The 16795-nt window shown below is 48.1% G+C and overlaps 6 protein-coding genes across 6 annotated transcripts; 4 read left to right on the top strand and 2 right to left on the bottom strand.

The window, feature by feature from the left end:
* Positions 1-254: 254 nt before the first annotated feature.
* On the top strand, positions 255-3399 carry L228DRAFT_268107 (kinase-like protein; the record flags this gene model as incomplete). Its single annotated transcript, XM_018335079.1, has 8 exons — positions 255-798; positions 870-1144; positions 1201-1400; positions 1463-1622; positions 1684-1943; positions 2011-2130; positions 2180-2538; positions 2591-3399. 8 exons carry the CDS (start codon positions 255-257, stop codon positions 3397-3399), a joined length of 2727 nt encoding a protein of 908 aa, XP_018188277.1.
* Positions 3400-4003: 604 nt separating this feature from the next.
* On the top strand, positions 4004-7039 carry L228DRAFT_247095 (eukaryotic translation initiation factor 3 subunit EifCc). The gene is made up of 4 exons (XM_018332561.1): positions 4004-4427; positions 4484-5084; positions 5141-5513; positions 5573-7039. Exons 1-4 carry the CDS (start codon positions 4097-4099, stop codon positions 6845-6847), a joined length of 2580 nt encoding a protein of 859 aa, XP_018188276.1. The 5' UTR covers positions 4004-4096; the 3' UTR covers positions 6848-7039.
* Positions 6900-7960, bottom strand: L228DRAFT_134537 (vacuolar-sorting protein SNF8). Its single transcript, XM_018329116.1, has 2 exons — positions 7324-7960; positions 6900-7265 (listed from the first exon to the last, which is right to left on the bottom strand). The coding sequence occupies exons 1-2, from the start codon at positions 7785-7787 to the stop codon at positions 6953-6955; spliced, it is 777 nt and encodes a 258-aa protein (XP_018188275.1). The 5' UTR covers positions 7788-7960; the 3' UTR covers positions 6900-6952.
* Positions 7961-9211: 1251 nt separating this feature from the next.
* L228DRAFT_247094 (60S ribosomal protein L7) lies at positions 9212-9931 on the top strand (the record flags this gene model as incomplete). Its single annotated transcript, XM_018332560.1, has 1 exon — positions 9212-9931. A coding segment is annotated over exon 1 (352 nt), but the record flags the coding sequence as incomplete, so codon positions are not given.
* A 322-nt stretch (positions 9932-10253) lies between these two features.
* On the top strand, positions 10254-15236 carry L228DRAFT_229918 (DNA polymerase alpha subunit A; the record flags this gene model as incomplete). Its single annotated transcript, XM_018330521.1, has 10 exons — positions 10254-10651; positions 10705-10808; positions 10857-11670; positions 11727-11909; positions 11970-12706; positions 12761-13315; positions 13373-13971; positions 14033-14165; positions 14223-14433; positions 14479-15236. The coding sequence occupies exons 1-10, from the start codon at positions 10375-10377 to the stop codon at positions 15234-15236; spliced, it is 4371 nt and encodes a 1456-aa protein (XP_018188273.1). The 5' UTR covers positions 10254-10374.
* On the bottom strand, positions 15155-16728 carry L228DRAFT_247091 (ARF/SAR protein). The gene is made up of 5 exons (XM_018332559.1): positions 16364-16728; positions 16255-16293; positions 16078-16161; positions 15691-16014; positions 15155-15631 (listed from the first exon to the last, which is right to left on the bottom strand). The coding sequence occupies exons 1-5, from the start codon at positions 16436-16438 to the stop codon at positions 15608-15610; spliced, it is 546 nt and encodes a 181-aa protein (XP_018188272.1). The 5' UTR covers positions 16439-16728; the 3' UTR covers positions 15155-15607.
* Between the last annotated feature and the right edge of the window lie 67 nt (positions 16729-16795).

Genomic DNA, 16795 nt, shown 5'->3' with positions numbered 1-16795 from the left:
TCGAGAAATCTATCATTCTTCACCATAGGAGACGGTCCTCTTTCTATCCTTCGTGAGGACTTCTATTGCGCACGGTCAGTCGGCTCAAGTTGGACCGCCTAGGTAACCCGTGAGCTTCCCGCGATCCGGGACGCTCGCCGTCACCAGCTCCTCTTGGGCGCCGGACCAGTCGTAAGTTTTCGAGCTTTGCCTTCGTGCTCCAAGCCAAAGTTCCAACGCTTTATTAGGGATTTTGAAAGGGTCGTCTGCCTGTCATGCAACAGGCTTGGCAGCAGCAGCAGGAGGAACCAGCAGTCGGTCAGCCCGCGCGGTATGCGCCATTGAGTAATTCACAACAGCAACAGCAATCCCCGGTAAGAGGGCCACAAGAGCCTCCAATTCAACCTCAGCCGCCGCCTGGTTTCAATTACGAGGTCTATCAATCCCCCTCATCGTCATCTCATAGCCAAACGATGAGCATGTCACCTTCAATGACACCCCGCATCAACGCTGGAGAACGCGACGATGACGACGTTCCCATGGAGGATGCGGACCCGTACAATCGGTCCAAGTACTCATCAAGACCAAGTCATTCGCAGAGACCTTCGTCACAGTATATGCCTCAGGAAGAATCCTCGGCCGCTCGAAGATATTCTCCGATGAACACCTTCTCGCCAACCTCACCGTATGCGCGAAGCCCGCAGCAATCCAATCCACCAGCATACAGCCCGTATGCATCGCAATCCAATCCTCTTCGGCAATCTCCCACTCGCTCAAATCCATATGCTTCCCCATCTCATTCTTATTATACCCCAACTTGTACGTCACGCGACTTTCTGACTCCTCGCTTTTGAGCATATTCCTGATAGGCTATCTAACGATGAATGCAGCAGCAGCCCGATCGCAGCCACCGCAATTGACGCCCCTCCAGCCACCCGATTCCACCCCTGCCCAGAATCTCTCGCTGTCCGCCACACCGCAACTCAACACCGGTTTTGGGCGAGAGCTAAGATCACCAAGATATGCCCCTCCACAATTAAACAATGGATCACACAGGAGCTCTGTTCCTCGCTTTGCGAAAGTGAAATCGATTCAGGAACTGCGACCCAAAGTCAATGCTCAACCCGCATTCAGACGTGCGAATCCAGAAGGCGGGTTTATTAGTGTAGGTTGATCTTCGACACAAAGCACGTGAGAATGAAGCAGCGCTGACTTTAAAAGCCTCTGCAAGCATTGACAACACATCTGCCGGCTACATATCGCATTTGTAACCCGAATTTCAAATACGAATCATCGCGCAATCCGCGCCGGGTCCTTACAAAACCTAGTAAAGGCGTGAAAAATGATGGATATGATAACGACGACAGTGATTATATCCTTTATGTCAATGATATCTTGGGCTCCGAGGAGACGGGTCATAAGTGAGCTAATTCCACGCATACATATTTACGCCATTTTCAATGCCTAATGCTTTAATTGTCAGAAATCGTTACCTCATCCTCGATGTCCTGGGCCAGGGCACTTTTGGGCAAGTGGTGAAATGCCAAAATTTGAAAACACAGGAGGTCGTGGCCGTAAAGGTTGTCAAGAATCGGACAGCTTATTTTAATCAAAGTATGATGGAGGTTTCCGTCCTAGACCTGGTACGTGACTTTTTTTTAGTGAGCGAATCATGGGATAAAATCTACTGACACTCCTCTACAGCTCAACAGCAAGCTTGATAAAAACGACGATCACCATCTGCTCAGGCTCAAAGATACGTTTATTCATAGACAGCATCTATGCCTGGTGTTTGAGTTATTGAGCGTCAATCTGTATGAACTTATAAAACAGAATCAGTTCCGCGGTTTGAGTACGACCCTTGTCAGAGTCTTCGCTCAGCAACTCCTGAACGGGTTGACCCTCCTCAACAAAGCAAGATTGATTCATTGCGATCTCAAACCTGAAAATATTTTATTGAAAAAGTAAGCTTTCGATTTCCCTCCCTTTTCTCCATGTGGACCGCCCAGGGCTAAATTATCGCATCGCCAGTCTCGAGAGCCCAATTATCAAAATTATAGATTTTGGATCTGCGTGCGATGAGAGACAAACAGTTTACACTTATATTCAATCGAGATTCTACCGGTCACCCGAGGTCCTTCTCGGTCTACCGTAAGACTGCACCAGAGACTTGTCCATCAATACGGCTAACATTTTATAGGTACTCTTCTGCCATTGACATGTGGTCTTTAGGTTGCATTGTCGTCGAGTTGTTTCTTGGCCTCCCCTTGTTTCCGGGATCGTCTGAATATAATCAAGTTTCCCGCATAACAGAAATGCTTGGGCTTCCGCCGACATGGATGCTCGAAATGGGCAAACAATCTGGTGAATTTTTCGAGAAAGTTCATGATGAGTATGGACGACGCACATATCGCCTGAAAACCATGGAGCAATATTCACGAGAACATGGGACGAAAGAGCAGCCTAGCAAGAAATATTTTCAAGCGAATTCGCTGCCCGAAATAATTCGCAGCTATCCGATGCCCAGAAAAAATATGAAGCCTGCTGAGATTGAGAGAGGTATGTCCTGCCTACTATTTGAATATTGGCTCCCATGGACTAATGTTTCCAGAAATGAATAATCGTGTTGCATTCACCGACTTTGTTAGGGGATTATTAAATATTAATCCCTTAGAAAGGTGGACCCCTCAGCAAGCTAAATTACATCCTTTCATCACCCAACAGAAATACACCGGGCCTTTTATCCCTCCGATGAATCTCAAAGCAACGGCACTGAACAAGACACCTGCTCCTGGGGTGCAGCAGCAGCAACAGGCTGAAGCCCTAAGCAAACAACGGGCGCAGGCTGCACAAGCTGCACAAGCGCAAGCGCAGTCTGCAGCACAATCTGCTTATGCGAACATGCAGCTGGGTCAGTATTCGCAAGGAGCACATAGTCAAGCTCCTCCAATGTACAGCAACATGTATGCGGCGCATCCTAATGCCCATCACCAAGGCCCGCCACCTCCTTATGCTTCGCAGCAAACAACAGCATATGGCCACCAGATGCCTATGATTCAACAGACTCCTTCACAAATGGCATCGAGCCAATATAGCTCGCAACCAAGTCTTTATGCTCAAGCAACGACAAGGGCAGGTCGCCAACGCGCGTCGACGATGGATCAACAGCAAGCCGCGATCCCGCCTGCTATTCAGCGTGTTGCTAGTCATCTCGATCCAAATGCGCCGATTAGGTTGCAACCCAGTCCAGCTTACTATCCACCGCCGCCCGATGGCGCTCATGATACGGGCCCTGGGAGCGCTAAAAGGAGAGGAAGTCGCGCTGGTGGAAGCTCCCAGCGAGGGAACCGAGATTTCATCAGGAATCTTGAGGATAGGACTTTAGAAGAAGGGTTTTTGAACCAGTCCCAGTGGCATTGACGCATGGCCGCCTCTGTGCGCATTAGTTACCGCCCGTCCAACAAAACATTTTCCCGCTCATCTTTGTCCCTTCCAATTTTGATCAGCCCATCGATTGCAAGGTTGCTGAGCTGATTGCAACAACGGGCCTGACTTTAATCCGGATATGTGTGGTTTTTGAGTTGAGAGTCTGAGATGACATATTCTTTTCTTTTTCCCTTATTTTGATGATCTATATTTCATTTCCTTTGGCGTTATCTTCTGGTGGGAACAGGCTGAATGCTATTCCCGGTGCATGTTTTGTGTCGCGTATCGCTACAGGTACACATGTACAGTACATTTGGGCTTTTTCGCCGCTTCTAAGTGACATGTTGCATCTTTAGCATATCAACCAAACAAATATCCCTGAAAGTGATGTATGCCATCCGTGAAGCTATAATTCAGGAATTATTTCGTGATTGTGACGCTTCAGAGATCTTAGAATGTCTTTTCTGAGATATGTATCGATCCCATCAATTTTCGCCGTATCAAGTGAAGGGCTAACCCTTTCGCCGTTTTGGGAACTCGCTAAAAGTTCGCCGCTCCAAAGTGAGGTACCCCGACCGGGGCTTCAGTGATCAGGACAAGGTAAAGCGGCCCACACCAAAAAGTCGAAGGCAAATCGCGCCTCTGATCGTCGACCAAGTCCTTGACCACGCTGATAGTGACAACGGTCAGAATGTCTCGTTTCTTCCACGCCGGTGACAGCTCCAGTGAGAGCAGCTCTTCCGATGAGGAGGAGCTGTACAGCGAAGAGGAGGAACAGTCTGAGGAAGAATCTAGCGAAGAAGAAGAAGGCTCCGAAGTCTCGTCCGAGTCTGAATCCGATGATGGCCGGACGGGGGCAGCTCGATTCATGCGAGACGTTTCCGACAGCGAGGAAAGTGAAGATGAGGATAAAGTTACGATCGTGAAGAGTGCAAAGGATAAAAGGCTTGAGGAGTTGGAGGGAACTGTCCGTCTTATTGACAATGCGAAGAAGATTAATGATTGGGCAGTGATCTCTACTGGTAAGGGGATTTCGAAGCCTCGATTGCTAGGATCAAATGCTGATGTTACATGATAGAATTCGATAAGATGAATCGTCAGATTCCTAAGCTCCTTCAATCTGGCCCAATTCCTAGGCTGTACATCAAGTCTATCGCCGACCTCGAGGATTTCTTGAACGAGACGTTGGCGACACAGAAGGTTTCAACCAAAAAGATGAATGCTACGAATGCTAGGGGTCTCAATGCCGTGAAGCAACGTATCAAGAAGAACAACAAAGATTATGCCAAGGAAATTGACAGCTATCGTTCCGATAAGGACGGATATATGCTTCCCGAGGATGAGGAACAGGCGACCCCAGCCGAGAAGACGCGGAAGCCCAAGGCGACTTTTGTGCCTGGGGAAGATGTTGGTGATGAGGAAGGATTCTCTACCGTCGGCAGAGGAGGAAAAACCCTACAATACACCCCGGAAAGCATTCTTAAACACCTCCGTATTATCGTCGAATCTCGGGGTAAAAAGAACACCGACCGTTTGGATCAGATCCGGGTCATGGAGAAGCTCTTTGAAGTCGCTCAGACTACCTACCAGAAGATCAGGGTTCTCTTGACCCTGATATCGACACGCTTTGATCTCAGCACAGGGGGTACGTCTTACATGTCTCAGGAGCAATGGAAATCGTAAGTTTTATAGAAGATTTCGTTTCCATGATAGCAATATCTCATTCAGGTTCTAGGGCGGAGCGCGAATTTGGTGTTCTCTTGCAAGAGTTGGAATCTAACCCAACTTATGTCGTGTTGGAAAACGCCGAAGAATGGGAGGACGACGACAAGCAGCCCCAACCGGCTGCAGGCGAGAGATTTCGCGTTCCTGGCAGCATAGTCTCCTGCGTCGAAAGACTTGACGATGAGCTCACCCGCTCCCTCCAACAGATCGACCCCCATACCGCGGAATATGTCGAGCGATTGGCCGATGAGAATGTTCTTCACGCTGTCATTGTTCGCGCACTGCTTTATATTGAGTCTGTGCAAAAGGACCCCAAGCTGCAGGTCCCTCAAGAGAGTCTCAATCGCATCGTAATGCGAAGATTGGAACATGTTTACTTCAAGGTAGGTGTCAGTGTCGATTTATTGCTGATAAATTCTCGCTAATTCTTCGACAAATCCAGCCTTCCCAAGTTGTGACTATCTTGGAAGAGAACACCTGGAAATCTATCCCAGAAAACATCGACTCCACGATTGCCAACCGCGAGACGGGCGAGGATACAGGTGCTCTTGTTCGAGCGCTTTCCACCTACCTTTTCGCGCATAGTGAAGGTATTATCCGTGCTAGGGCGATGCTGTGTCAGGTCTACTTCCTTGCTCTTCACGACAAGTATTACCAAGCTCGAGATATGCTTCTGATGTCTCACCTGCAAGAGACCATTGGAAGCTTTGATATTAACACCCAAATACTCTTCAACCGCACGCTCGTCCAAGTGGGCCTTTGCGCTTTCCGCGCTGGTCTTATTTATGAGGCTCAGACATCCCTTCAGGAAATTTGTGGCAGTGGCAGACAGAAGGAACTTCTGGCTCAGGGTGTCCAGATGCAGCGGTACTCTCAGGTGTCGCCCGAGCAAGAGCGCTTGGAGAGACAACGACAGCTGCCTTTCCACATGCATATTAACTTAGAACTTCTTGAGTGCGTCTACTTGACATCATCCATGCTGCTGGAGATTCCTCTTCTCGCACAGACTGGCTCCTCCCCCGACATTAGGAAGCGCATCATCAGTAAGACCTACAGACGCATGTTGGAGTATCACGAGCGCCAGATCTTCACTGGACCTCCGGAGAATACTCGCGACCACGTCATGCAGGCCTCAAAAGCTCTTGCTGCCGGCGAGTGGAAAAAGTCCTCGGAATTTATCCACTCGATCAAGATTTGGGAGCTCATGTCCAACCCTGAGGCTATCAAGAATATGCTTTCAGAGCAAATTCAGGAAGAAGGCCTTCGGACTTACTTGTTCACTTACGCTCCGTTTTACGATACACTCTCTATCAGTGAACTTGCGTCTATGTTCGAACTTCCAGAACGCAAAGTGGCGGCCGTTGTCAGTAAAATGATCTCCCACGAGGAGCTGGCGGCTGCTTTGGATCAGGTCAACAGCGCCATCGTTTTCAGAAAAGGTGTCGAGCTATCTCGTCTGCAGAGCCTTGCTTTGACTTTGAGTGACAAGGCAAGCTCTTTGATCGAGTCGAATGAGCGCACATTAGAGCAGCGGACACAGGGCACAGCAAATGCTTTTGAGCGTGGCGGCGGTGCCGGCGGTAGGGGTGGTCGTGGGGGAGCGCGTGGTGGCCGAGGCCCCAGGACAGATGGTCGTGGTTTGCAGGGTGGACAAGGCCGGCGGCCTGGTGGAGGGCAATTCACTGGTGGTGCTCTAGGGGGCGCTATCAAAGCCTAGTTTCATGTCTTTCTTCTTGTTTCAATAATGCCTGGCTATAATTTTCTAAACTTCGGCGCTCTCTATGCTTTACATGGGTCGAGGATGTAGGAATAAAAATTGCCTCTATCGAGCGGCTTCGTGTATAAAAGTAGGTGACCAATAAGTGGTCTCTTCATCTTGTAAATCAATCCAGACCAGGGAGTCCGCCAGTAAATCTGTGATGACGGTTTCAGCGCGAGGGCGCTCCCAGCTAAGATTATCTTGCAGCATCGATACCGTAACGTAGCCCAGCATCTGCAAAGCGTCCAGGACGGTAGATTGGTCGACGTTGAGTTCCTTTGGAACGGATCTCACCATTGGCCGCCCGCCTACGACCGGCAGCGTGAAGCCAGATCCGAGTGGCTTTAATGAGTTGACTGCGCGTACTATATCATCGCTGCAAGGGCATAAGCTTTTATACTTGTTCAACCATGTTGACGTGGGTAAGAGCGTACTCCGAAACTTCCATTCCACCACCAATAGCTCTGCCTTTGGTGACCCTCTCCCGAGCCTCAGCAAGTGGAATCAAGCCTCCATTTTCTGCTCGGGTGTCTTTGCACACCTCCACAACCCTCACTGCCAATTCGAAGTAGAAGTCGTTGACGCTACCTCCCAGCATTTGAGCCCAGAAACTTCCCTCTTGTTTCCAATTTCTACTGGCATTGCTGCTGGCTAAAGGATCTACGCCGATAGCATTACACATCCGCGCAAACTCTGCTCTGAAAGTTGGATTTGATCTGATATCCTTTGCATGCGTGAGGGAAAACTGATGCAGAAGGGACTGGAAGACTGAGAGTTGTGTTTGGAGGGCATTTAGATTCGAAGTTCTCAAAAAGTCTCCATGAGAAGCAAATTGTGAGACTGCTTGAGATCGAGCAGTGAAGGCCGACAGGCCAACTCCTTTGCGTTTCGAGTTCATTCAATTACTGCCAATTAATGATGCCATTAATACTGTTCTCCAGAGAGAAGGTAGACATCATCATTCTTCCAATGATCTTAGCTCGGAAGACCGATAGCATGCTGGCAATCCCCACCAAAGCCCCTCTCCGCGGCGCTAACTTGCGGAAGGAAGTGTCGGAAGGAGGGAGTACGTACTCGCCCTGACAAGTAAGGTACCTTACCTAGGTAACCTTATTTAAGGTAAGGTGACGTGCCGTACAGTACAGTGCCGGTACTAGAGTTACATGCCAAAGTTGTAGTTTCTACAAGACATTTCGCTTAGTCAACTAGGGCTGCAACTACAACAAACCCTTAGCGCACCCACGAGATTTGGACATTCCAAGCCTCCGAACTTCGAATCTAACCAGCGACGACCAGCGGCCAGCCGACACCGACAATCGCAGATCAACCACCGCGATACATCCTCAAAATGGCTCCCCAGACGTATGCATCCCCTTCTTCGCAAACCGCTGATTGATACCGGTCGAAGTTTCGGATATAGTCGTCATTCCGTTGGCTGGAAGTGCGGCCTCTTTCTTCTGAAATGCCCAGCGCCAGCTCGATTCTTCCCATTAATCCTTCCTTGGGTGATACAATATATTCGATTACTCTTTGGTCTAGGATTGGGGTTTTGAGGCAGAAGTTGTCTTCGCCTTCAAATACATTGCCGTATCTAGGATCTCTGCGTGCATTGGCTTAGCCATGCGCTCAAAATGGGAATCTGACAATACGTGCCTACAAATCTCGGATGAGAATCTGAGGTGTTGTCAGATGAGAAAAGAGTTGTCTTCGGGGCATGTATGGACGATGTGATCAACATACCTCTGCCTCGTCCAACAATCTCACTGATCAAATCTATTCGTCGAGTTTCAGGTTTCGCCTTCCGTCAGAGAATGCCGCGCTATAGCTGCAGTTCTTCACTCGGCGTTACATGCTATTTTTGTATTTGCGGATAGACTAATCTGACTTGTTCCGGACGTTTAGGAGTGTGCCCACTCAGAACCAGATCCTCGTCCCTGAGACGCTCCTGAAGAAGCGCAAGAGCCAGGAGAAGGCTCGTGAGGAGCGTGCGGCCGATCTCGAGAAGAAGAGAAAGGTGAGATTTTTTTTAAAGCTCTCGTTTGATTTATCCAGTAGATGTCCACTGGGAACGACTGTGATTATAACAACCACATCGCGACTAGTCCCTCGGGTCAATGTTGTCGCTAAATTAACCATCTTTCGGGGCTGAGTCGCCCAAGAATTTCCAATTTATTCGCTTTTTTTCTTCCGTCGAATTCTTGCTAATTATCTATCCATATAGGCTCAGAAGGAGAAGCGCGCTGTCATCTTCAAGCGTGCCGAGAGCTACGTCAAGGAGTACCGCGATGCTGAGCGCGAGAAGGTCCGCCTTGCCCGCTTGAGCAAGCAGGAGGGCTCCTACTACGTCCCTGCTGAGTCCAAGCTGGTCTTCGTTGTCCGCGTTAAGGGGTATGTTTGCTCAGCAGTCGAGCACCAGTTAATCAGCTCACTAACTTGCATATTCTAGTATCAACAAGATTGCCCCCAAGCCCCGCAAGATTCTTCAGCTCCTCCGCCTTCTCCAGATCAACAACGGTGTCTTCGTCCGTCTTACCAAGGCTACTCTTGAGATGTTGAAGGTCGTTGAGCCCTGGATCGCCTACGGTTACCCCAACCTTAAGTCCGTCCGCGAACTCGTCTACAAGCGCGGCTACGGTAAGGTCAACCGTCAGCGCATTGCCCTCACCGACAACTCCATCATTGAGGAGAACCTCGGCAAATACGGCATTGTCTGCGTTGAGGACTTGATCCACGAGATCTTCACCGTTGGCCCCAACTTCAAGCAGGCCAGCAACTTCTTGTGGCCCTTCAAGCTCAGCAACCCCACTGGTGGTTTCCGTACCCGCAAGTTCAAGCACTACATTGAGGGCGGTGACCTTGGTAACCGGGAGGACAAGATCAACAACCTCATCAGACAGATGAACTAAGCGACCAATTTTGGACTGTATTAAACAGGGCGTCGCTTTTAGGTTGTTCGGAAAAGTTAACGGGAGCTGGAAGCACTGGGTTTACTATGTCAAGTACTCATGAATTGAATTTGCATGGCCCAGGGCCTGGTCTTAATATTTAATACCCACAATGTGATTCGTAGTTATGAATCTTAATTTTTTTTTTGTTGTCCACCTGATCAAGCCTCATGACTCTCGGCGCGCTTCTTACGAGTGAGAAATGCTAGAAATTACCTGTCGCCTTCAGTGAGTGTTGGTCAATCTGATGTGGTGCTGTTGCAACTGATTTCCTGAGCTGTACGTTTGGTCCGTGCGTCTTCTTACGTCTTACCCCTATAGGGAATTTCATTAGCCGAATCGCGACACCGCGACACCGCGACGCGTTTATGGATAGGTACGTGAACCTGTTGAGCTCCGCGTTCCCTACCCAGCATAGAAAGATAGCAACGCTCATTTGTCTTCTCATCAAAATATGCAGGTCTATGCCCATAGCGCATCATAGAATTCAGAAGTCTCAACCATTCATTGTCTGGAACACCGACCAGTGACTGCTCTAATATGTCGAGACGCGGGAACTTCGCCGAGCTCCGCGCTCTACGCGCTTCTGGAAAGAAACGTCTGGCCACTTATGAAGTTGAGGAGGAGAAGAAGTTATTCGAAGAAGTTGATGAAGAAGGCTACAAAAAAGTCGTCAGGGACCGTCTTAATCAGGACGATTTCGTTATTGACGATAATGGGGAAGGATACGCCGATGACGGAAGAGAGGATTGGACGAACGATCAGAGATATGGCGAGAGCGAGAGCGAAGAGGACGCCCCTCTCCGTGGTAAAGCTGGTGAGTGCTCAACTCTGGACCATGTGCGTACCTTTCAATAACACTTTTCGCAGCAAAACGGAAACGAGAAGAAGACCGGAGTCGACAGGAAAAAATAAGGAACGGGATTAACAAGTACTTCAGTGCTGGACCTGTGGCTTCTGCACCAAAGCCCAAGGTATATCCCTAACATATTCAAAAACAAGCCTTCGTACTGATTTATCAGCCCGTAACTAGTGCAGAGGATGCTGCGTTCATGGCAGATTTACTAGGTGAAGTGGATAGCAATATAACGAGCAAGAGGGTCCCGCCATCGATGCAGCCGATTAAATCTGAGTCTCGCCGAAAGACCCGCATTCTATCACCACCGCTATCCGAGAATCGGGAGGGCCGTATGCCAACTGTCCCACAATATCAAGACGAAAGTCGACTACCCGATGCAGGTCAAGACGGAAAAATTGAAGATGACGATAACGATGATATTTTCCAGGCGTTAGACAACGATGTTCCTATGAGCGATCCACAGCTACCTTCATCTCCAGTTGCCAAAGCTTTGGAACGGAAAGGCCATCTTCCTGCCCTTCGTGAAGACTCCGAGGAAGAAGAGGACGACAAATTGGAAGTTGCCAGAGCGAGTGGGGATGTCGGTGGTAGATCTACGAGAATTAACATATCTGGATCAAGGCCAGCGCCAAGGATAAAAAAGGAGACTACGTATCCTACTCCTGCGAGTTCGTCACCAACAAGACCTCCCTCCGAGGCAGTAGACGCATCGGCCTGGAATGATGTTACGACGCGGTTGCGCGTATTGAAAAGCTCAACACACGAAACTTCGAGCATTGGAAAGCTTCAGCCACAGGATGCAATTGAAGAAGATGGCAGTTTGCGAATGTTTTGGTTGGACTATACTGAAGTCAACGGAAGCTTATGTCTCTTCGGCAAAGTGAAGAACAAGCGCACAGGCGAGTTTGTAAGCTGCTTCGTGAAGGTAGATAATATCTTACGCAAGCTCTACTTTTTGCCGCGCGAGTTTCGACAAAGTAAGCGACATTTTCCAGATTTCTAGATATCTATTTCAGGTATTGACACTATTTAGGGAATGGCCGTGACACTTCTGAGGAGGTTGATATGAAGAATGTATATGATGAAGTTGATGAGTTGATGTCGAGGCAACGTGTTGGAATGTATAAGATCAAGCCTTGCACACGAAAATACGCATTTGAGCTGCCAGACATCCCCCAGGAAGCAGATTATTTGAAGCTGTTGTATCCGTATGATAGTATGTGTCACTCTCTGCCACTGATTATTTTCTTATTTCTTAACTGACTACCACCTTTAGAACCTGCTTTGCCAACGGACCTCAGAGGAGGCACTTTCTCCCATGTTTTCGGCTCCAACACTGCCTTATTTGAGCAGTTTGTTTTGTGGAAAAACATTATGGGACCTTGCTGGCTGAAGATTGAGGAAGCAGACTTTACGGCAGTCAATAATGCTTCGTGGTGCAAACTTGAGCTCCAAGTCTCCAAGCCTAACGTCATCTCTCCCCTCGGTGATGCAGACAATCTTGAGGCGCCTCCACTCACATTGATGAGTCTTTCACTCAGGACTACATTGAATGTTAAGGAAAACAAACAGGAGATTCTGCTAGCAAGCGCACGAGTATATGAGAATGTATCGTTGAGCGACACTACTCCGCCAGAGAAGCTTGCAACTAAGACGTTCACTGTGATGCGCCCGACCGGTCAATCGTTCCCCATAGGATTCCAAGCAGAAGCAGAGAAGCATATTGGGACTGTGAAGCTTGAAAGGAACGAGCAAGGCATTCTTAGCTATTTTCTTGCAATTTTGCAGCGGATAGACCCCGACGTTCTCGTTGGCCACCAACTTGAAGGAGTTGATTATAATATTCTCCTTAACCGCTTGCGAGAAAAGAAAACCCCAGGCTGGCATCGCATAGGACGGCTGCGACGCAGTGAGTGGCCCAAAAACATTGGAAAAGTTGGCGGAAGCTTCTTTGCGGAAAGACAACTTGTTGCTGGACGACTGCTTTGTGATCTTGCGAACGACTTAGGAAAGGTGGGTGAATATCCTTCCGATAATCTGTAATTAATCAGCTAATTATGCTGTTAGTCCCTGATGACCAAGTGCCAATCCTGGAGTTTAACTGAGATGTGCAAGCTTGTTCTGGGTCCGAACAGCCCTCGCACTGATCTCGACAATGAAGCGGCCCTAAAGACTTGGGCAAGCTCCCGGGAGGGACTAATGAACTATCTCCGTCATTGCGAAGCAGATACTTATTTTATTGCTGCTATCGCACTCAAGGTGCAAATGCTTCCCTTGACTAAAGTGCTTACCAATCTAGCAGGAAATTCTTGGGCACGAACTCTTAGCGGAACAAGGGCAGAGCGAAATGAGTATATTCTTCTTCACGAGTTCCATCGAAACAAGTTTATTTGCCCTGATAAAGCCACGGGGAAATGGAAGCAGAAAGCTGAAGAAGAGAACGACGAAGGCGAAGATGGTCTGGATGTGAAGAAGAAGGACAAGTACAAAGGCGGTTTGGTCTTCGAACCCGAAAAGGGTCTCTACGACAGATTTATATTAGTCATGGACTTTAACAGTTTGTACCCAAGCATTATTCAGGAGTATAACATTTGCTTCACAACCGTGGATAGATCGCATCTGGTAGGCCACGCCACTTCCGTTCCTTACGTTGTCCGAGTTACCGGCTAACCATAGCAGTCTGAGGATGACGAAAAAGTACCGGATGTGCCTAAAGAGCAAAATCAAGGCATACTTCCACGACTTATCGCAACGCTCGTTAGCAGGAGGAGGCAAGTGAAAAGCCTCATGAAAGACAAACGGGCTACCCCAGACCAATTAGCGACGTGGGACATCAAACAGCTCGCACTCAAACTCACAGCCAACTCTATGTACGGTTGTCTGGGCTATACAAGATCTCGATTCTACGCTAGACCCCTTGCCATGCTTACAACCTTTAAAGGCCGGGAGATTCTGAGAAGCACGAAAGACTTGGCAGAAACATCTCAACTGAGGGTAATATACGGTGATACGGACTCCGTGATGATCAACACAAATACCGACACCTTGGAGGACGCCTTGAAACTTGGCTCTGAATTCAGGCGCGCTGTGAATGAGCGATATAAATTGCTAGAGATTGACATCGATAACATCTTTCGCCGCCTACTCTTGCATGCAAAGAAGAAATACGCCGCCATCAACATGGTTGAGGTGGACGGGAAATATGTGGATAAGCTAGAGGTAAAGGGCTTAGATATGAGGAGAAGAGAATATTGCGCCCTTTCAAAGGAAGCATCATCGTAGGTTCCTTCATAGTTCATTACAGTTGGGGAAGTGTTTCGTTTGCTGACATATTTGAAGGCATCTTCTGAATGAGATCCTCTCGGGCGATGACCCTGAAGTAGTAATTGGAAAGATTCACGACTATCTTCAGGCCCTTTCTGAAAAAATGCGTCAGAACGCTGTTCCTTCCCAAAAATACATCATCTATACCGTAAGTGAACCGAGACAACTGAGACATCCAATATGTTACAAGCTGACAAGCTTTTAGAAATTGGGGAAACATCCGAAAGAGTACCCTAATCCCGATAGTATGCCTCAAGTACAGGTTGCGCTCCGAGAGATTTCGAAAGGCAAAGCGATTAGAGCCAACGATGTCATGGCATACATTGTGACTGGAGACAGCAAGTCTTCAGAAAGCGCGGCTAAACGTTCATACACGCCACAGGACGTTCTTAAAGCTGACTCAGGACTAAAGCCTGGTAAGTAATTTCAAGAATGAGCTCATGAACACGGGCTGACTCTAGTAGACGTGGAATGGTATCTCTATAAACAGATATTCCCCCCGGTGGAGCGTCTGTGTGCCCCTATTGACGGGACCGACCCTGTGAGACTTGCTGAATGTCTTGGTCTCGATACACGAAAGTACCAGATCAGTAGCTCTTCAAATAACCAACAGGACGAGATATTTCCACTCGAATCTCAGATTCCCGACGATGTCCGCTTCAAAGACGCAATCCGACTGAAGCTCCGTTGTCGATTCTGTAAAGAGACTATGAACTTTGACGGTTTAGTCAATTCTTTGGACCTCTGCAGTCGAGATGGAATCGTTTGTCCAAATAAAGCCTGCAACAAGAATCTGCCGACTATTTCAGTCGTTGCTCAGCTGGAAAGTCAGATTCGCCAACAAACGGCCAATTACTACTCGGCGTGGCTTTCGTGTGACGACCCAGCCTGCGGAAACCGAACGAGGCAAATGAGCGTGTATGGCCATCGTTGCCTTGGACCTAAGGGCCTTGCCCACGGTTGCCTAGGGCGTATGACTTATGAATACACTGAGAAAATGATGTATAACCAACTTCTCTACTTCCAGAGCCTTTGGGATGTAGAAAAGGCGAAAACAAAGGCAGCAGGGGAAAACAAGGAGAAGATTCTAGCACTTGTCGAATTCAATAGGGAAAGGTTTGATACCCTTAAGGGAGTCGTTCAGAAGTACTTGGACAAGTGCGGAAGGCAATGGGTTGCCATGGACAGCCTCTTTGCCTTTGCTCTCAAGACAGTATAGAGTCCAGTGTTTTTCTCTTCACACTATCTTTAGTCCCGATTTGCGCATGGGCGTTTTATGAGATCATTTTGGCGTTCCTTGTACTTTAACAACCTAGAGCGTGTTTTCTTACTATTATCCATGGGCATCCTTGCATAAGAAGGGCTGAACGTTTTATAAATAAGTCTGTTACACTTTATAGAAGACGAACAATGGCCCTGTAATGAGTTTGCAAGAAATATGAATGGAATGTTTGACATGCCATGGAAATTAGAAACGATCGCCGTATCCCATCCACACAAAACTGGATAAATGAACCCCATCAATTACAGTATTAATATGAAATCGCTATACAAATTTCTCATCTGCTAAATCTTCAATGTATTGCATGGTCATGAATCGGATTGGACCGTTTGCTGTGTCTAACGTTTAGCGGATGCTGTTCCTGTCACCAAATTCACATGGGAATGCTTACCGCCAGCCAGTCCATGCCATCGTTGATGCCCCTTCCATCTACTGCCGAACAAGCAACAATGCTCCAGTTCCGGTCTCGTAATTCTCCTAGTTTCAGTGCTTCAGATATCTCGCCGGCACCTTTGGCGCCAGGCTGATCCTGCTTGTTGGCAAAGACAAGCAATGCCGCGTCACGCAATTCTTCTTCATGCAACATTGCTGCCAGTTCCTCGGCAGCCGTTCCTATCCGATCGATGTCTGTAGAGTCGATGACGAAAATGACTGCAGCCGTATCTGCATAGTAACACCTCCAGTATGGTCGAATTGATGTCTGGCCTCCCAAATCCTAATGAATCGACAATCAGTTAGGCGCACAAACCAGTCGAGCGTCTACACGAGGAACCCTTACCCAAACAGTAAAGTTCAAGTTGTTATATGTTACTGATTCAATGTTGAAGCCGATTGTCGGTGTCGTGGTAACAACCTCGCCAATCTAGATTATATAGCAATATCAGTGATCTGTCGCGTGTCGTCTTCAAAATAAAGGTCACAGGCATGGAAGGATGCATAGCGGTCAAGCATTTACCTTTAGGCGCCAGAGTAAAGTTGTCTTGCCAGCATTGTCCTATCCTCACAAGAGTCCAATCAGTCACGTTGCTCCTCCGTCCAATCTTTGCCAGCCTGTCAAGGCTTACCAGGCCAAGGATTAATATTCTAATCTCCTTTTTCGAGAACAGCGAAGACAAGATACGGGATATTGAGCCACCCATGATCACACGTGCCAAATGTGACTCTCTAGCTCGTCCTTTGTTGGAAAATTCGTGGAATTAATAATCCGACGTAGGCCCTTTGTTTACGCCCCTGGAAGCCCTTTTTGTCGGTGTGGAGAGGTATTGGACGGTTGGGGCAATGTGTCACGTTTGGGCCGCGGATTCTATAGATTGGATTGTATGTGCGGCTGCTATGTGTAAAAATGTCCTCAAGTAATATAGTGGCCGAGAACTGTGCGTGAAGCCAGCTTTATAAGTAGATGATGACAGAATGTGCTTGAGTTGTCTTGGGAGCCACTTGGAAACGAAGGAATCTCGGTGATCTCCATCACCATCTAATCCCGGGAAGCTAAGGAG

The sequence above is a fragment of the Xylona heveae genome (assembly GCF_001619985.1).
Source record: "Xylona heveae TC161 unplaced genomic scaffold L228scaffold_5, whole genome shotgun sequence".
Taxonomy (NCBI): Eukaryota; Fungi; Ascomycota; class Xylonomycetes; order Xylonales; family Xylonaceae; genus Xylona; species Xylona heveae.
The sequence above is the reverse complement of the archived record's forward strand: the minus strand, read 5'-3'. Positions and strand labels throughout refer to the sequence as shown.

What these genes read in the sequence shown, in the direction of transcription:
- L228DRAFT_247095 (XM_018332561.1), top strand. Translation starts at nt 4,097, where the DNA reads ATGTCTCGTTTCTTCCACGCCGGTGACAGCTCCAGTGAGAGCAGCTCT. An exon ending in TCTCAGGAGCAATGGAAATC is followed by an intron (nt 5,085 to 5,140) that starts GTAAGTTTTATA and finishes TTCAGGTTCTAG; the next exon opens with GGCGGAGCGCGAATTTGGTG. An exon ending in TGGAACATGTTTACTTCAAG is followed by an intron (nt 5,514 to 5,572) that starts GTAGGTGTCAGT and finishes CGACAAATCCAG; the next exon opens with CCTTCCCAAGTTGTGACTAT.
- L228DRAFT_134537 (XM_018329116.1), bottom strand. Translation starts at nt 7,787, where the DNA reads ATGAACTCGAAACGCAAAGGAGTTGGCCTGTCGGCCTTCACTGCTCGA. An exon ending in GGTGGAATGGAAGTTTCGGA is followed by an intron (nt 7,266 to 7,323) that starts GTACGCTCTTAC and finishes ATGCCCTTGCAG; the next exon opens with CGATGATATAGTACGCGCAG.
- L228DRAFT_247091 (XM_018332559.1), bottom strand. Translation starts at nt 16,438, where the DNA reads ATGGGTGGCTCAATATCCCGTATCTTGTCTTCGCTGTTCTCGAAAAAG. An exon ending in CTTTACTCTGGCGCCTAAAG is followed by an intron (nt 16,162 to 16,254) that starts GTAAATGCTTGA and finishes TATATAATCTAG; the next exon opens with ATTGGCGAGGTTGTTACCAC. An exon ending in ACTTGAACTTTACTGTTTGG is followed by an intron (nt 16,015 to 16,077) that starts GTAAGGGTTCCT and finishes TCGATTCATTAG; the next exon opens with GATTTGGGAGGCCAGACATC.